The sequence below is a fragment of the Spodoptera frugiperda genome, chromosome 16 (genome assembly GCF_023101765.2).
Source record: "Spodoptera frugiperda isolate SF20-4 chromosome 16, AGI-APGP_CSIRO_Sfru_2.0, whole genome shotgun sequence".
Taxonomy (NCBI): domain Eukaryota; kingdom Metazoa; phylum Arthropoda; class Insecta; order Lepidoptera; family Noctuidae; genus Spodoptera; species Spodoptera frugiperda.
The window spans coordinates 3,513,956-3,532,024 of NC_064227.1; the positions used below are offsets into that span (position 1 = coordinate 3,513,956).

At 37.8% G+C, this 18,069-nt stretch overlaps 2 protein-coding genes across 4 annotated transcripts; both read left to right on the forward strand.

The window, feature by feature from the left end:
• The first annotated feature begins 61 nt into the window (after positions 1–61).
• Positions 62–7,501, forward strand: LOC118280646 (uncharacterized). Of its 2 annotated transcripts, none has more exons than XM_050699295.1 (5): positions 62–224; positions 1,580–1,671; positions 2,094–3,611; positions 4,220–4,957; positions 5,212–7,501. In XM_050699295.1, exons 2-5 carry the CDS (start codon positions 1,605–1,607, stop codon positions 6,270–6,272), a joined length of 3,384 nt encoding a protein of 1,127 aa, XP_050555252.1. In that variant the 5' UTR covers positions 62–224; positions 1,580–1,604; the 3' UTR covers positions 6,273–7,501. The 2 variants fall into 2 exon arrangements, with proteins under 2 accessions (XP_050555252.1, XP_050555253.1); XM_050699296.1 differs by having other exon boundaries at positions 5,215–6,397.
• A 2,026-nt stretch (positions 7,502–9,527) lies between these two features.
• On the forward strand, positions 9,528–17,740 carry LOC126911551 (glycine receptor subunit alpha-4). Of its 2 annotated transcripts, none has more exons than XM_050699201.1 (9): positions 9,528–9,708; positions 12,985–13,191; positions 13,676–13,859; positions 14,413–14,639; positions 15,039–15,121; positions 15,415–15,549; positions 16,085–16,261; positions 16,726–16,931; positions 17,535–17,740. In XM_050699201.1, exons 2-9 carry the CDS (start codon positions 13,061–13,063, stop codon positions 17,706–17,708), a joined length of 1,317 nt encoding a protein of 438 aa, XP_050555158.1. In that variant the 5' UTR covers positions 9,528–9,708; positions 12,985–13,060; the 3' UTR covers positions 17,709–17,740. The 2 variants fall into 2 exon arrangements, with proteins under 2 accessions (XP_050555158.1, XP_050555157.1); XM_050699200.1 differs by having other exon boundaries at positions 9,528–9,703.
• Positions 17,741–18,069: the final 329 nt, after the last annotated feature.

Genomic DNA, 18,069 nt, shown 5'->3' on the forward strand with positions numbered 1-18,069 from the left:
AAGATTGGCGGGAAGAAACTTCCAAACGTGTGCACCGTCCTTATTCGAAGTGGTTCAAAAATCAAGATGGCGGATTGACGTCCGAAATTCGGAACGCTAGCGTTGCATGATACCGCATTGCTGCGCTTCTTTGATAATTTTGTTGTGATTTTCGATCAACATTGTGTGTTTTGGCCGCCAATGTCAAATTGAGTCAAAATAATTTGTTTTGCTGTGTTTTATTGGTAAGTAAAACGAAATTAATTAGCCAAAATGTTACAAAATAGTGATAAAAACGTAATAATGCCGTAGTTGGTTTCATATTTTTGTAAGTGGTATATTATTTTGCTTCTCAGAATCAACATTTTCAGTGTATTTCATAAGATTTAGAGGTTAAATCGATTGAAATTGTTAGAAAAGTAATATTTAAAACATTACTTCGTCTTGAACGTTGGCGTTTCGTAATAAAATTGACGTCTTATCAATTAGCAGAAATAGTCAAGTCATTATCAATACCGGTGTTCTGGAATTGAAGACTGTCAGTGATGAATAACAAACTGTTTTGAAATTTAGATCAATAGGTTAGGAGTAACAGCTAGCCCTTTCTTCAATATAGTTCAAATCTAGGTTAATATTGACCTTTGACTATAAAAAAAACAACCATTCAAGCAGGTTAACAGGGCTAACCAATGAATTATTTGCCCTTCTACAATACTAACAAATATACCTTAAAATCTTGTCTATGTACTCAACCAAAATAGCTAAATACTGTATTATAATATCAACAATATGTAATGAAAATAAACACTGCAATTTATAACCTATGATGGGAACAAAGATTGAAATCTGTTGTTTACTTTAGACAACTTAGTTATTATTTACAATATGTTATTGAAAATTATGACTTTTTCAATTAAATAATATCTTTATACACATAGATAGATATAATATAATGTACAACATTCAGTATTAAAACAGAATATATAAGAAATATACAAAAAAGAAGCATACAACACCGGTCTTATAACTGAAAGTGATATCTGCCAGACAACCTTTGGGTAGACATAAAGGAAATATTCAAACTTAATTTTCCTTATCAAAACATAATATCAGTATTAGACAACAGCTATAGTTTTGTTTAATTATTTGATGTCACGGTCGCGGAATGCTGCCCATGTGTATGTGCCTCTAGCATGGCTTTAAACCAGTTCAGTTCCGCATCAAATAATTATGTGAGTAAGCTGAAAAACATAATAATTAATTTAGTATGTCTTACGAAAGTTATAATAAAAACACATAAGTGTAACTAGAAGCAGTAATCTGTGTATCTAAAAATTGAGCCACACATTACACAACAGTCTGTTGCCCAGCTACTGTGCAACTCTCTGTCTAAATAAGGAGGAGCAATTGTGTGAATAGGACAAAAATCATGCATGTTCTCTGGTCGCAGCAATATGACACGAGCGGCAGAGACTCAGAAATATGTGTTGCATATATGCGACAGAGATAGCATGAGGGCAGCAGCAGGTAGCTTGTCCTATTAGAAAATAATTAAATGTAATGGGTAATTTTTATGTAATGAATTTTTTTTTTCTTCTAGGTAGTGCGAGGAGCACTAACATGAAATGGATTCCATAGTGGTGAAAACGGAGATGCAAAGCAATGGAGAGATACTCCTATTTTATGTTGATGGTGAGTTCTTCATTTTTATTTCATTCATTCTTCATTTTTCTTTAAATACTCAGTTTTTATAAATCTGAAGTAAATTATTATCCTTTTCATCATTAACACTATAAGTGTTATTTTTAACCGACTTTCCGAAAAGGAGGAAGTTGTCAATTATGTTTATGGACCGATTTTTGTAATTCTTTCTTAGTCAACATGGGTCCTTGCAATACATATTATTTGTCATTATAATTATTTTCTTCCCTCTCTCTCTTTTAAATATGAAATCTATTATGGTAATATCAATAAATCATGATATCAAGCTCTTCTTCTGATTAAAGTAGAAATCTTTATTTGTATGTGGTTTGGGTGTAAATACTAATAGACTCACTACCTGTTATATTGACTTTTAATGTGTAGCTTCTATATAAAAAAATATTTTATTTCAGAAAATGGTGGTAATGAAGAAGGAGTGCTCACTACAGTAGAGAGTATCGAGAATCAAGCCATGCAGCTTCAGCAAGATAACTCCTACATCATCCAGGATATGGTTGACTCCAATGAGAATGCTGATCAATCAACAGCAGACAACTGGACTGATGATGAGATAAACCGACTCCTCGTCTTCTACAATGATAATAAACAGACATTTATCAACGGCACAACTAAGAAACAACATCTCTGGACCGTTGCATGTAAAACAATGCTTTTAGGCAAAAACCCAAACTCATGCGAAGCCAAACTTCTTAGTTTGCAAACAAAGTACAATCAAATATGTGAAAACATACAAAAAGGATTGTACGAAGAGTGGCCGTACTTCCAACTATGTCATAATATTTTCCAAGATGAAAGCCCTGTGATTACCATTGAAACCGTCAACTCATCGGAACCTCAAATCATTAAAGTTCCAGCTTTGAAACAGAATTTTGACAATGTCATGATGGTTAAGAAGATAAATAAACCTGCAGTTGATGAGAAAGTTCATACAATGCTAACTTTGTATTTGAAATACAAGAAGAACTTCCAAGAAGAGTATTGGAGACGGGGTTTGTGGGAGACTATTGCGATGGAGATGGGAGAGGATGACGGGGAATACTGGCAGAAACGGTTCTTGAACTACAAACAGCATTACTTGAGGTTGCTAGACAAGAGACGGGACAGTGGCAACGAAGGCATCAACTGGCCATACATGGACTTATTCGATAAAATATTTGAAGGGGACCAAGAATTTAATAGAAAGTACTTAAATGAAGAGTACAGACTAATCGAAAACCAGGCTATAGCTGATTCTGAAGAGATACCAACGCCTGAAGATTGGTTGGTCTGTGAGAAAACTGTTTTAGTGAAATATTACTTTGATTGTTACGATGAGTTTGAGGACCGGACGATACCCAATGGTTTTCTATGGAACGAAATAGGCCGGTTACTGGACAAACCAGCTGATGATTGCAAAGCGAAGTATGAGGAGTTGAGAGAGGCTCATCTACAGAAATATATCGATGGAGCTGTTGTCGATTTGCAGAGCAGAAAACCAGTTGACATAGTGTATGACCATATCATATCGAAGGATATACAGAATGAAATGGAAAGGAATCGAAGGATACCGGAGGAATTGGAGATTTGGAAGACAACGGAGCTAGATGACTTGGTGCAATTCTTCTATGATAATATACAGTTGTATAAAGACAAAATATGTCATTTTGTCTGCTGGGCAGCTGTAGCGAAGAAGTTGAAGAAGACACTACAGAGTTGTAAGAGCCAATGGGATGACTTAGTTCAGTTGTATCAGACTATCTTGAATGATAAGAAGGAGCATCCTGATATGCAGATCGATTGGCGATATATTGAAGTTTTTGATAGGATATTTGATTATGGTATGGACACTAATTTGTTGGTTGGGTATGATAAGCCTAAGGATGGTGCAGGTCCGAAAGCTGTTCAGGAATCTGAGTTGGGGAAGGTTGGAGGTTAGTATTCAAGTTTTACACATTATTAACAGTATCTTTTTTATGGTATAAGCCAGTAAACGAGCTGATGGATCATCTGATGGTAAACAATCACTCCGGTCGAGCTGGCTCATGGTTCTCCCACATTTCAATCATCAATCAGTTCCTTGCAGGAATACCTTTACCTCATTACTAGTCAATAGACCTAATTTATTTTAAACAGATATTAAATACAAAGTGCCGTACATTAAATGATTACCTAAACTATTCCTTAATAACGATATTTTGTTCCGAAAACGTTAAAGACTGGGTTCAGATTATATTCAATAATAATATATCAACGCGTTTACCGACATGCCCCTCGTCGAATAAACCGGTTAATTTAGGTTAAAATAAAGTTCTTTAAATGTTCACGTTCTTAAGAAAAGTTCGGAGGAAAACCGATATAAACCGGTATTAACCGGTATTTTTAAACCGGTTCCGAGCCTTGCTAACAAGGCAATGTGGCGTGTATCTAAATACAACTGCCGAACTCAAGTGTCATACTACATTGAATAAATTATTCAAACTATTCCTTATATATTACTATTCCTTCCTAAATTATAACATAAAATACTTTTTATTTCCAGTAAAAAGAGTGAGCATCAAAGAGGAAGTAGGCATCGATGACTTCAGTGATGATGACGAGTCCTTTGATGAACGAGGATTCACAAAGCGAACCAAACGGCGTGCCGGAGAGTCGAAAGCGTTCAAAATCCTCGAATATTACCAAAAGAACAAAGACAAATTCTCAACAACGAATAGAAATAAACATTCTTTATGGGAGGTCTTAGCCAAACAGATTGGTATCTCAGCTACCCAATGCGCTCACAGGTTTAGAAACTTAAAACAAGTATACACTGCCTACGTACAAAGAGAAATCAACAAACCAGAGATGCCTATCCTATGGCCTTACTACGCTCTTTGCAAGAAAGTCTTCGGCTACCGAGCCATCAAATCAAAGCTCAAGAACGGCAAAATGGATTCTGATGACAGCGAAGACTGGTCAGCGAAGGAAATCAAGCAATTGATCAATTATTTCTCTCAAAACTTTGAAGAGATTGATAATTTTGTCGATGACACAAGTAAATGGTCTGATTTGGCAACGGATATCGGTAAAACTGAGAACGCTTGCAAGGAGAAGTTTATTGAACTGAGGAAGTCTTATAGAAAGTTGAAGACTATGAGGAGTAGGAACCCTGATGTGAAGATTTCGTGGAAATATTTTAACATGTTCGAAGATATTTATAATGCTAAGCAGAATGGAAATGATGAGGCTATGGAGGTTGAGGAGTTGGACTTGAATATGGTTTCTGATGAAAAAGAAGGTTGGTAGTGCTTGATATTTTTTAAGCTGTACTGTTTTATGATCAAAATTTTATGGAATTTATTTTATTAAATATTTTTTTGGTTTTCGAGTAGCCTTATGAGTCAAGTTGCATCAACATAGTCGAATTTATACTTAGATAAATTATATTAAGCATTTATACATATGCCACGTGCCACAAGACTAGAGAAAAATGTTAGTTTTCTATAATGTTACTTCTTTATTTTGTAACAACTATCTCATTCTCTGTTCCAGAAGACGACTACCAGTGCATCATAGTAATACCAGAAGGTCAAGATATATCGCAGATAGAAAACGCTCAAATTATAATACAAGATCCACCCACTTTAGAAACCGTCCCAGAAGAGCCAGCGCCAACCAACCAGCCAAAGGAGGTCAAACCCATCCAAAAATGGACGAAACGGACCAAAAAGAGGTTAATCATCTTCTACATTAACTACATAAGGTCCCATAAGGGGAAAGAGATCAAAGCTCAAGAGATGTGGAAGGATATTGCATCGAAATTAAACAAAACTGTGCAATCTTGCAGAAAAATGTTCGCTAAACTGAAAGCTAATCACAAACAACTAGATAAATCAGACCCTAATGTGCTAAATAACCCTTATTACTCACTTATGGCCAAAGCAATGCGTTTGAAACCAAAATACGAAAAAGGGGACCAAAACAAGAGCTTAAAAGATGGAAAGGTTTATAAGGATGTCGCATTACCAGATGATAAAGTCATACAAGCATTGCAGTACTATTTAGAGAACATAGAGGACTTTGTCAGCCCTAGATACGAGAAGAAATATCTTTGGACAGAACTAGCTAACTACGTATGCGAGCCTATTACAAAAGTCTTTAACAAGTTAAACTATTTGAAACAACAATATAACAGTGACACAGATGAGGTTGCCGGCCAAAAAACACCATTTGGGGAGCTGTTAAAAGAGATACAAGCTAAAGAAATAGCTGTGAAACTCGTGGTAGATAATAATCCAAAACCGATTATCGAACTCCCTGATGATGAGGAGACCTGGTCTGATGATGAGACGGAACAGCTTCTAGAATGGTATCTGAGCAATTTGGAGAAGTTTAAGAACCCTAAGTATGTTAGAAGCTACCTTTGGTTGGAGGTTTCAGAGTTATTGAAGAAAAGCGCTATAGCTTGTTCTAAAAAAATGTCGGATGTTCGCACTGAATACAGGAATATGGTGAGAGAAAAACCCGAAGAGTTGAATGCATGGAGGTTCCTAGATTTGTGTCAGAAGATCTACGGTACGGGAAAGAAAGGCGCAACTAATATTAGTAATTAAAATTGTAATTGGTTATCGCAAACGACTGATAAGCACTATTCCTTTTTTATTCCAGGGTTGGACTAAGTACCTATCTAGTATGTAATGGTGTGTCCAGTACCCTTAGTATGAGTTTGCTTTACGAAACGAGAGCACGTTCGGCGATCTGATTGGCCGGGTAGAATAGACCAACCATTCAGAGGGCTTAGCACGAGTTTATTTTACGTTGAACAAAAACGACACACCATTACACTCAAAATATTATACTATTTTACGCAGCAATTGTCTGTAACATATTTTTTTATATGTTTTCTTTCTTTTTCTATTTAAAACTACTACTTAAAGTAGAGCCAATGTTTATCGGTTTACTGATATTCAAAATTGTTTTATGTAACATGAAAAGTGGGTGTAAATCCAACAACTAGGTATTACATTGATCTTTATATGTCAAGTCACTACTTTATTCTGTTTGTAAATGAGAATACTATGCAATAATCATCAAGAGTTAGCGACAGTTAGTCAATCAATGCTGGATTATGAGCCTCTACACAATAGGGTTTGCCATAATCTCCATGTTTGGGTTGCTAAGTTAGATACAAAACACGATTTACTCACGTAAATATTTGGAGAAAAAGCTCTACTAGTTTCGAGTCACAAAGGGACTCTTAATTATAAGTAGCGTGCGCAGATGCGGCGATGTCACACAGCCTACGTGAGTAAACCGTGTTTTATAGTTAATTAAGTATGTCTCACAATAGTTATTATAAAAAAAGTTAGATACAGCTTAAATTTTCTAACTCAAAATTCTCAGTAACCCTTTGGAGGCACTTTCTAGAATGATTGTTACCATTTACAAACAGAATGTAGAATCTTAGTGACTTTGTGGACTAGTAAGAGCTTTTTAAAGTAATCGAAACAAAAGCGCGTTCGGCACTCTGAATAGTTGCTTGCTTTATTCGCTTACTTGAAATGTAAAGCAAACATATACTAAGGGTACTATCAATTTCTGTTTTTTAACAGAAAAAAACCATACAACTAATGTCAAATATTTATCTTAAAAGATATAGAAAACATTGATATAGTTTTAGTTAGGTCAATGAATTTAATTGTTCACTTAAATAACTAATAAATAGGTAATTAGAAGACCATCGCCCTGTAAATATCATGAAATTATGTGAGCATTTTTTTAAATGTTATTTTAGTATGTATAAGAATTATATTTTAACTTTTAATAAATATAATGTCGATAACGTTGTTTCTTATTTCTCTAAAAATAAAGATGGTCTGCAGTGTTGGCGCAAGGGCTGGGCAACCGGCTGCAGCGCAACATATCGCAGTTCGATTCCCGCACGGATCAATTTTTTTGTATTCCAGAAATTGTTTTTCTCTGTTTCTCAGCCTGGGCGTCATTATCATAAAAATGCCTGCGTTAAATTCATTTCCCAGTGAAAACTATTTCGTTTTTTGTTCTCTAATAATGATTTTCTTCAGATTTATTTCATTGCGGATTCAAGACATTCATGTCCCTGGGACGCCCCGGACTTCAGTATTTCGGTTTTTTTCATGATAGTATCTACATGATCAGTATCAGTATCTAGTTTTCATGATCCTGGCTTACTGGAGTTGCAGTGGTCTGGAGATGTGGTGTCGTGCTAGTCCCAAAAATAGCCCTAAAATCAAAACTATTTCACTCTTTCGGCGCCCTACACACCTACCCTAGTCTCTATCACACAGGGCTGTCACTTAGCTAAAAAAATAATAATCAATGGCCTATCAATAAATAGGGGTGTCACCCCTCTACAAAACTACTTCACTCTTTCGGCGCCCAACACTCCTCCTTCCCAAGTCTTACAGGGCTGTCACTAAGCTACAAAAATAATAATCAATGGCCTATCAATAAATAGGGGTGTCACCCCTCTTCAAAACTACTTCACTCTTTCGGCGCCCAACACTCCTCCTTCCCAAGTCTTACAGGGCTGTCACTAAACTACAAAAATAATAATCAATGGCCTATCAATAAATAGGGGTGTCACCCCTCTTCAAAACTACTTCACTCTTTCGGCGCCCAACACTCCTCCTTCCCAAGTCTTACAGGGCTGTCACTAAGCTACAAAAATAATAATCAATGGCCTATCAATAAATAGGGGTGTCACCCCTCTTCAAAACTACTTCACTCTTTCGGCGCCCAACACTCCTCCTTCCCAAGTCTTACAGGGCTGTCACTAAACTACAAAAATAATAATCAATGGCCTATCAATAAATAGGGGTGTCACCCCTCTACAAAACTACTTCACTCTTTCGGCCTTCTCCCCTAGTGTCCATCTTACAGGGTTGTCACTAAACTACAAAAATAATAATCAATGGCCTATCAATAAATAGGGGTGTCACCCCTCTACAAAACTACTTCACTCTTTCGGCCTTCTCCCCTAGTGTCCATCTTACAGGGTTGTCACTAAACTACAAAAATAATAATCAATGGCCTATCAATAAATAGGGGTGTCACCCATCAACAAGTGGCGCAAGGCCGCGTCGTTTGACTCGACCGCGGAGCCCATAATCTTGTTATGGAAACCGGACATAAGCTGCGGGTATATTGGATAGGATCTGCTGTTTATTATAGTGATGAGCGGATGATTTTATGTAGGAAAATATTCTAAAGTCCTAACTACTAAAGTACTGAATGATTCTGAACCGAATAACTTTGTATGTATAACTGAAAGTGTTTGGAAGTAGTTAGGTATTTGTGACATTTAGGGTGTTTTTCTACGAGAGATGTAACTTGGTGTGGATGCGTTTGGCTTCCATCCATCATATTGGTACCCATGGCTCAGCATTGGTAGAAACAGACTCAGTTAAGCTATGTTTTTTATATGGAAAGATACGTACTATGGATGGCTTCCCTACTATCGACACATTTTATACTCGAGCTGCAATCTTCCTCACACAGCTACTTTGCGGCGGCGCATGGTCATAGGACATCTTACTCTCACAGCTACACAGATTAGTATCAATGAAAACAGTCATATAGTTTTACAGCTTAGCTATTACATCTTCGTAGCATAGCACATCTCTTGTGGAAAAGCACCACTCATAACTCTTGACAGGCCAACGAATGGTAGGTAACATATTGCACCAGTTTTATTTTCTATTTTTTCCGCACAGAGACACTTGCACATTTTGTTACTGGGTGTGAGCTTGTATCATTAATCGCTTTCCGCTCCTCTTACAACTATCCCACACCCTTATTTACTTTTCACACTTCAGCAAAATCGCCTTCAGTACTGCTGAAAGCAGTGGTGTGAGCTCGTATAGAAAAAAATGTCTACGATTTGTGAAAAATCGAGAAAAAATCGATTAAAAACGTTTTTGTGACAGTGTATATGATTTAGTTTAAAGTGCAAAAATGGGAATCACAAAATTTGTGTTAAAACTATAAACTTATAAGAAAATCAGTAAGGTTAAACGAGTGATTAACTTAATTATAAAAATTTTGGTGCGGTATCTATAAGTAGTGACTTATCTGCAATGTGTTAATATTGCGAGAAAAGATTTGATTCAGCCCAAATCTGTCCTAACTTTTTGTGGGGTATTTAGGTCCTATCCTAAGCGAAATTTTTATGTTTATCGGTTTAACAGTTTCAAATTACCAACGAAATACCTGCTTAATCAACCATGACCTACTAACCTAAATAGGTGATGTCTTTTGGTTAGCCAAAAAAGATAGGACTGAATATTTTTTTGTGTTGATGATTAGAGTTAGAGTGAACAAAGACAGTGTCTTATGTGATCATCAGACCCAGATAATATGGGTTTCCATCGTCAACAATGTGTAGTTTTGATTTGAGAATTTGATTATAAACTTTTTGTTTTTGGGACAAGTTCATAGGCCCACCGACTATTACGGATATGTAATTTACAACGTAACTGGTGAAAAGTACATGTTACAGTGTAAATGGACATGTTTGCCTATCACTTCAGGGAATAAAGGCGTGATGTTACGGAATGTTCAGTATGAATACCTACGTATTTAAAGTAGATTCTCATTGTGGTTGGTAGGTATTTCTTTGATGATAGAGGAACCTTCAAAATGTTTTGGGAAGGGCGGATGTTTACTTTACTAAATCCACTTCGGTGGTCACAATCAGCACATTTCTGGAGGTACTTTTTTTGAGAGGGGAAGACCATCCATTGACTTCTTCTGCCTTGGGCACTAGAAAGCACTCTGTTCCTACTCCTGCTTTTCGAGCTGAAACCCCGGTAACCCGCTAGGCAGTCCACGGCTGTAGGGGCACTGGGTTCTCAGATAAATAAGTCCTAGAGACACCTAAATTTTCCATCTATTGTGGCACATGACCAATCTGTCCCTGAAAGCGGTTGTAATCAAAAGGTTCGTCTACTGAAGGTGGTATAGGCAGGATATCAGCATACTAGGCGTTCAGGAAGCTGCGGACTACCTAGCGGGTTTAACGGGGCTCCCGATCGACAGGCAGGAGTAGGAACGGGGTGGTTTTTAGTCAGTAAAAGTCTGGTACTCCCTCTCGCCTCGCTCAAGGCGGGAGAAGTCATTGGATGATTTTCCCCCTCAAAAAAGGCGTTCAGGCAATACCTTGCTCATGTCAATTGGATGATTTTTACTCTCAAGTAAATTGTACCTTTCTTTAGATAAAATTTATTACACGTGACTGCCAGTGAGTTATTGAAGAAAATTAAGACCCTCTCATGTTGTGTAGGTAGGTATAGTCCGTCAGTCGGCTGACATTCGCTTTAATGTACAAGATGTAGCCTCGCTTTCTATTTATTGAGTTCTTTTATAAATCTCATGTAACAGAGCCTATTATGATGCACCGGACAAAATATCAAACTCCGTGTGATTACTGAGATTTCTTTTGTAGTGAAATTCCTAAGGCAAACGTATCGAAATAACGTGATTTTTATACGCCTATGTAAATCGTGAGTAAGAACTACCTACTTACATATAGGTACCTATGTAAAACGCAAATAGTAATTCGTATTAGATTGATTGATACGCACGTGTAAAGACCAACATTCGCACTATATTGAATTGTGGACCATTAGATAATGAAATGAAGCCATACTTCGATATCCACATAAGTACAATGCAGCTATGTACTTAGAATGGATTATACATAGCGCGGTATATCGGACTATTAATATACTTACTTACTATGTTTTTATAAAAGTCCTTCGATTTGAAAGTGAGTCAATACAGTCCCTGTGTTCACTGTTATTAGGGTCATTAAATTTTTTCCTTCTCCTCTAATAATACCTATCTTCTGATTATTTTTTTGCGGGATCTAAGACAGTTTATTCATGTCCCTGAGACTTAAGGTTTTCTTCTCCAGTGTTCTATAGTGTCCCTGAAGTCGACGTCCAAATGACAGTAGATGATCGGCACTGTCATAAGAAAAATATGTACAAAATTGAAAGTCCTAGAGTTTTTGCAATGATCAGGAGCTGCGGACTACCTAGCGAGATTACCGGGGCTCCGGCTCGACAAGCAGGAGTAGGAACGGGGTGGTTTTTAGTCAGTAAGAGTCTGACACTTCCTCTCACCTCGTCCAAGGCGGAAGAAGTAATTGGATGATTTTCCCCCCTTAAAAAAAACCTAGTATCTATTGCAGAATATTATATCCATAATGCTGAGCATGTTGGACGTAACCATCCATAAATACAATGTTACGTTCGCCCTCCATACTTACTTATGTATGAGAGAGGTTGCAAAAATAGCCACATTTGAAAATAGTTAACACATGTAACCCTTTGTAAATGGATTACATTTGCACATGACATACGTAAGTCTTCAATTATAATAAAAATAACAGCTCTACTAGCTTCCATCAAGGTTAGGGATAAGCTTGCATTCGAGGTTACTTCCTACAAAGTGGATGTCTTTTGTAGATAGGTACTTTTTAAACGTGTGTTTAGTATTAATCTCTTAAACTGCAGGATAGAATTTGATGAGCCTTTTTTGTGTCTTGCCTTTTGGCAGAAACTTAAAGTTTACTTATTATTCTGTGCTTAAAGGTTATTAGGGAATCGCAGATTGGGAAGGGGGTAATTGGGCCTGCAGTAACCTCACTTACATAACAAAATACAACGCAAGCGTTGTTTCACGTCGTATTTCTGTGAGGCCGTGGTATCACTCCGGTTGTGGCAGCAATTCTTGTGGAAGTATGGCTCTCCCATACTTAAAACGCTTATGATTAGGTCTGGGTGCTTGATAATTGGGAGTATGTAGAAAAGACATAGGCTAACTTTTTTTTGTTTTTTTTTTCTCATTCGTGCCGAAGCATGGCTCTCCCACACTTATTGTTGTTGTAGGCAAACTTTGTAGTATTCTTTTTACAATGCTTGTGGTTTTCCGAGTAAAAACAAAAATGTTAGAATCGTTTTTAAAAGATACTAGCAAACCCGGCGAACTCCGTTTCGCCACCTACGTTTTCCCTGCTTTTCTTTCGATTTTTTTTTCCATTTTTCTTTGCTATAAACCACACGGAGTCCGAGACCTTTCCCACGAATGCAAAAACCTAAAAATCGGTTAATGCTTTGTGGAGTTATAGCGTCAGGAAGGAAAAGTCGACTTATTTTTATATAATAGATATCATTGGATAATGTACCTTAACTTTCTTATCGAAAGTAGAGGCAGGATTTGGACTGAATCAAATACATTCCCTCCTTTTTAACCTACCATCATTTTTGCCCATTTTTCTAGTACAAAGAAAATGAAGTATTTGTAGTGAAATAATGCATAAATAAGAATATTATATTTAAACCGTTGCTCAAGATAAATGTATGAACATATTTTGTGTGTGATGTTGACATTCAAGATGAAGTTTGAGGTGAAAGTGTTTGTGACTATCTTCATGACTGTTGTGAAGTCTTGCGAGGCTGGCAGAGTGCAAGCCGCTGTCAGTTTTCTGTAAGTATTTTTACCTATACTATTCCGACTCTTGGTATATTATTGAAGAGGCCTATGTCCAGCTGTGGACGAGAACAGGCTGATGATGATGATTCAACCGCCCTGTTAAATGTCTATTACTGGGCACCTAACGCGCGGCTATAAATCGAAATAAATATATCTGTACTAAATAAGGAGGAGCAATAGAACGAAAAAATTATGCATGTTCTCTGTCATGTACATGAGCGGCTTGGACACGGAACTATGTATATGCGACTCAGCGGTTAAAGGGTTAAATCATGTTTTTCAGAATATCCATTAAGAAAAAGATTACTATTCTATCAATGAAATAAGTCCAGATATAAGTAGTTATGTGCCATTGAATTATAAATTTTCAACCTATCTGCAGGTTATTGGGTTCTATGGACCACAATAAACGACTTGTGGTTGATATAATGAAGGTTATGTGACTCCTTACACTTAACTATAAACATTCTTCTTCCAGAACAAATGCTTCCTACCAAGAAATAGAGCTGAAATCCGAGTCCAGTCTGTCACTGCGCGACATTTTGCCGGAGAAAGCAAAGTTCTACGATAAGAACAGGGCGCCCAAGCTGCAAGGACAACCCACCATCGTCTACTTCCACGTCACCGTGCTGTCTCTGGATTCTATCAATGAAGAGAGTATGGTAAGTTAGTTAAAAATATAAATATTTTCTCTTTTGTCATGGATGTGTTTATAGAATATAAACAATTGTGTGTGAGAGAACCATGCTTTGGCACAAATGGGCCGGCTCGACCGGAGTGATACCACGGCCTCATAGAAAACTGACGTGAAACAACGCTTGCGTTGGACTGTGGGGAGACCCAACTACCTCCTCCTAATCTTCCCAATCCCTGATTCCTCAACAACCCTTAAATTCCTAACCTCCAAAAGGCCGGTAACGCACTTGTAACACCTCTGGAGTTTCGGGTGTTCATAGCTGGCGGCGATTACTTGCCATCAGGTGATCCGTCTACTCGATTACCGGCTTATATCATAAAAAAACCACTGATAGGTGTGATCACTCAGATAAAATTTCGTGGATGATACAAAGAGTTTATCCGTGCGTGAATTGAAACCGCAACATGTATGTCATCAACCGCTTGTCCAACCACCATTCCAACTTTAAAATCTTCAGTCACCCTGTACAGTCTTAGACCTATACCACTTCCTCATAAAAAATATTTCAACCATTCCAGACCTACGTAGCCGACATCTTCCTGGCCCAATCCTGGAGAGACCCTCGTCTTCGTCTACCAGAGAACATGCACGAAGAGTACAGGATCCTCGACGTGGACTGGCTGAACAAGATCTGGCGACCAGACTGCTTCTTCAAGAACGCTAAGAAAGTGACCTTCCATGAAATGAGCATACCCAACCATTATTTGTGGCTGTACCATGATAAAACTCTGCTGTATATGTCGAAGTAAGTTCATTTCATACTGATGAATTGCTTAACGCTTAAAGCTCTGATTGGTTGGTTTATTCGATCTGGCCAATCAGAGCGCCGAACGCGCTCTCGTTTCGATTACTTTAACCGTAAAGCAAACTCATACTACTGAACCTTATAAATTGCTATCTCCTCTTATGGAAATGGCTTACCCTCTTATGGAGTGCAGAGTTCAGCTATGAACCGACAAAAACTATGATTTCATGACTTGCTGCCGTACTAGAGACATTTAATGATTACTCAAACTATTCCTTAGTTACGAATTTGTTCCGAAAACATTTGCTAACTACTAGGTTGGATTGAGTAACCATTAAATGACTCTGAGTGCAGCGATTACATAGAATAGTTACTTATTATTTTTGTTTTCATTTCCAGATTGACTTTAGTCCTCTCCTGTGCCATGAAGTTCGAGTCGTACCCTCACGACACACAGAGCTGTTCCATGATGATTGAAAGTTGTAAGTCCTTTGATTATTTATTTATTTCAAAGGTGGAAACGAGGTATTTGGAAATAACTCTATTTGGAGAAATTCTTACACTTATTATTTGATATCCGGAGCTGCGGACTACATAGCGGGTTTACCGGAGCTCCGTGTCGAAGGGCAGGAGTAGGACCGGGGTGGACCGGGTCGCCTCATCCAAGGCGTGAGAATTCATTGGATGATTTTCCCCCTACAAAACCATTTATGTGATTTTATCCGTAGATTCGTTTAGTTGCCATTAGATTAGTTGCCATTTCTTTTATTTCCAGTATCTCACACCGTCCATGACCTTGTATTCATCTGGAACCTGACAGACCCGTTAGTGGTCAACCCGGACATCGAACTGCCTCAACTAGACATCTCCAACAACTACACATCTGATTGCACCATTGAATATTCTACGGGTAAGAAATAAGATAACTCAATAAGATTTTGTAAAGACATACTGCAAAATCACCTTCTGTTTACTCAGTACTGTTCTTGTTGTATTGAGTTGTACTTTGTAGTAAGAGAAGAAAATAACACTTAATAAACTAAAATAGTGAAATAAAAAAATAAGATCCCTCAATTAGGAGTCAAAGTACCACTCATCCCTATCACTGTCTCTGGGCAACGTTCCCGAATGACTGGCAGCATTTCCACGTTAATATAACATCAATATAATACTGTTTGCCATTTTAACTTCTGAGGGCTTAGTACGAGTTTGTTTTACTGTTAACAAAATCGAAACGAGAGCGCATTCGGCGCTCGGTTGGTTGGTTAGTTCATTTGCAGCGACCAATCAGAGCACCGAACGAGCTCTGGTTTTGTTTTTGTTCAACCTAAAGCAAATTCGTACTAAGAGTACAGATGACTCTTCAGCCAAGGGATCAGTCAACATTACATTCCATTTAATGTCCTCATCTCTTCTATTTTAACCTCTTCTTCTCTCCTTTCCAGGAAACTTCACCTGCCTAGCAGTGGTGTTCAACCTCCGTCGTCGACTGGGCTACCACCTCTTCCACACTTACATCCCATCAGCACTCATTGTCGTCATGTCCTGGATCTCCTTCTGGATCAAACCTGAAGCCATACCTGCTAGAGTCACCTTGGGAGTCACTTCCTTACTTACTTTGGGTAAGGCTTTTTTATGGTCTGTTAATATACCAACAAATTTTTGCCTTGTCTAGTTTTAAAATATGAATATGTTATTAACTAAATTGGTTATCCGTATTATTTCATTACGTTCGTTATAAGTCTCACGATTTGACTGCACGGTTAGCGCGGTGACTGGGCAACTGGCTGCTGTGCAACTTGTAGCGGGTTCAACATGACATAAGAGAGAAACCTAGTGTGGGGCAACGTTTATTAAAAAAGTCTCGCTGTCTATCCTCGTGCCATCTTGCTTAATACTTAGATGACTTTAAAATTACTTTTGTCTGTACTGATTTATATTAAACACGACTATTATTGTTCTCTGCAGTGTTACAATTATTCACCCTCTCCCAAGTCGATCTTCGTTCAGTACGTTGCATCGCACTTACCTACCAGTAACACTCAATTACGCTTTACTCAGCTATGATATGTTTCTCTTTCTCCAGCTACTCAAAACACCCAATCCCAGCAGAGTCTACCACCAGTCTCCTACGTGAAGGCTATAGACGTGTGGATGTCCTCCTGTTCCGTCTTCGTGTTCCTCTCACTCTTCGAATTTGCCGTGGTCAACAATTACATGGGTCCTGTGGCTACTAAAGCTATGAAGGGGTATTCTGATGAAGACTTGTCAAGAGATCTGGATGCTTTTAAGGTGAGATGATGATTTTTTTGTCGAAGAGATGTTGTGTTGACTGCACGGTTGGCGGGATCGATTCCCACACGGAGCAACTCTTTGTGTGATCCACAAATTGTTGTTTCGGGTCCAGGTGTCATGTACATGTGCAATTGTATGTTTGTAAATGCACCTACGACAAAAGAGAAAATAATAAGGCAACGTTTAAAAAAATGTTTATAATTAATGAAGTGATTATTATATTTTATCCGCTAGCTAGTACAGTACGTTGTATTTATATTATATTTAGGTTTCGGTAGGTTGTCGCCATATGGACAATGCAGGATTTGTATTATTGCAATTATTTTTTGATAACACAATGAATTCTCAACATAAAACCAACCCTTTAAACAATGCCATGAGTTATTTGACACCATCTGACGTCATATATAATTAAGGTAACAAACCAAAATAAATTCTAAATCTTTTTTTAATGTTAAATGGGCCGACGTTTGGCCGCTCTCTCGCCTGATGGTAAGTGATGATGCGGCCTACGGTGGAGCACGTCTGCCCATAAGCAACCTATTCACTCGGGCAAACCTAAGTATCTTCTTCACTAAACTTAATTTTTCAATGTTCCAGCACATATTCCCGACAACAGTGGACCCTAGAGCCAGTACATCAGCCTCCATACCGCAGTACGAGACATTCTGCAACGGGAGAGAGACAGCTGTATACATAGATCGGTTCTCTCGCTTCTTCTTTCCATTTTCCTTCTTCATTCTTAACGTAGTCTACTGGTCTACTTTCCTGTGATTTGTCGGTCTTTGGGCCATCTGTTCTTTGGGGCCATCCATAAATTACGTCACACGATTTTTGACCCTTGTAACAATTGGTCACATTTCTGAGACCACTTCCTCCCTAGTGTGACATCACACTTTATAATTTTACATCCATAAATAATTAGTTAACTAAAACATCAGTTCAAAATTTGTTTTATTTCAATTAAAAATATTTTTTAGTAAAATTAACATAAGATAACAGTTAGATTATAATAATTGAAATGTGACGTCACAAAAGACCCCTTCCTCCCCCTTGTCACAAAAAGTCACACTTCGTCGAGCCCCTGCCTCCCCCTTGTCACAAAAAGTCACCTCCTCCCTCCCCCTTAACGTAT

Bases quoted from the DNA above. Each gene is read 5' to 3' on its own strand.
- LOC118280646 (XM_050699295.1), top strand. From the start codon at position 1,605: ATGGATTCCATAGTGGTGAAAACGGAGATGCAAAGCAATGGAGAGATA. The intron at 1,672-2,093 runs GTGAGTTCTTCA...ATTTTATTTCAG, and splicing joins ACTCCTATTTTATGTTGATG to AAAATGGTGGTAATGAAGAA. The intron at 4,958-5,211 runs GTTGGTAGTGCT...TCTCTGTTCCAG, and splicing joins GGTTTCTGATGAAAAAGAAG to AAGACGACTACCAGTGCATC.
- LOC126911551 (XM_050699201.1), top strand. From the start codon at position 13,061: ATGTATGAACATATTTTGTGTGTGATGTTGACATTCAAGATGAAGTTT. The intron at 13,860-14,412 runs GTAAGTTAGTTA...CAACCATTCCAG, and splicing joins CTATCAATGAAGAGAGTATG to ACCTACGTAGCCGACATCTT. The intron at 16,262-16,725 runs GTAAGGCTTTTT...CTCTTTCTCCAG, and splicing joins CACTTCCTTACTTACTTTGG to CTACTCAAAACACCCAATCC.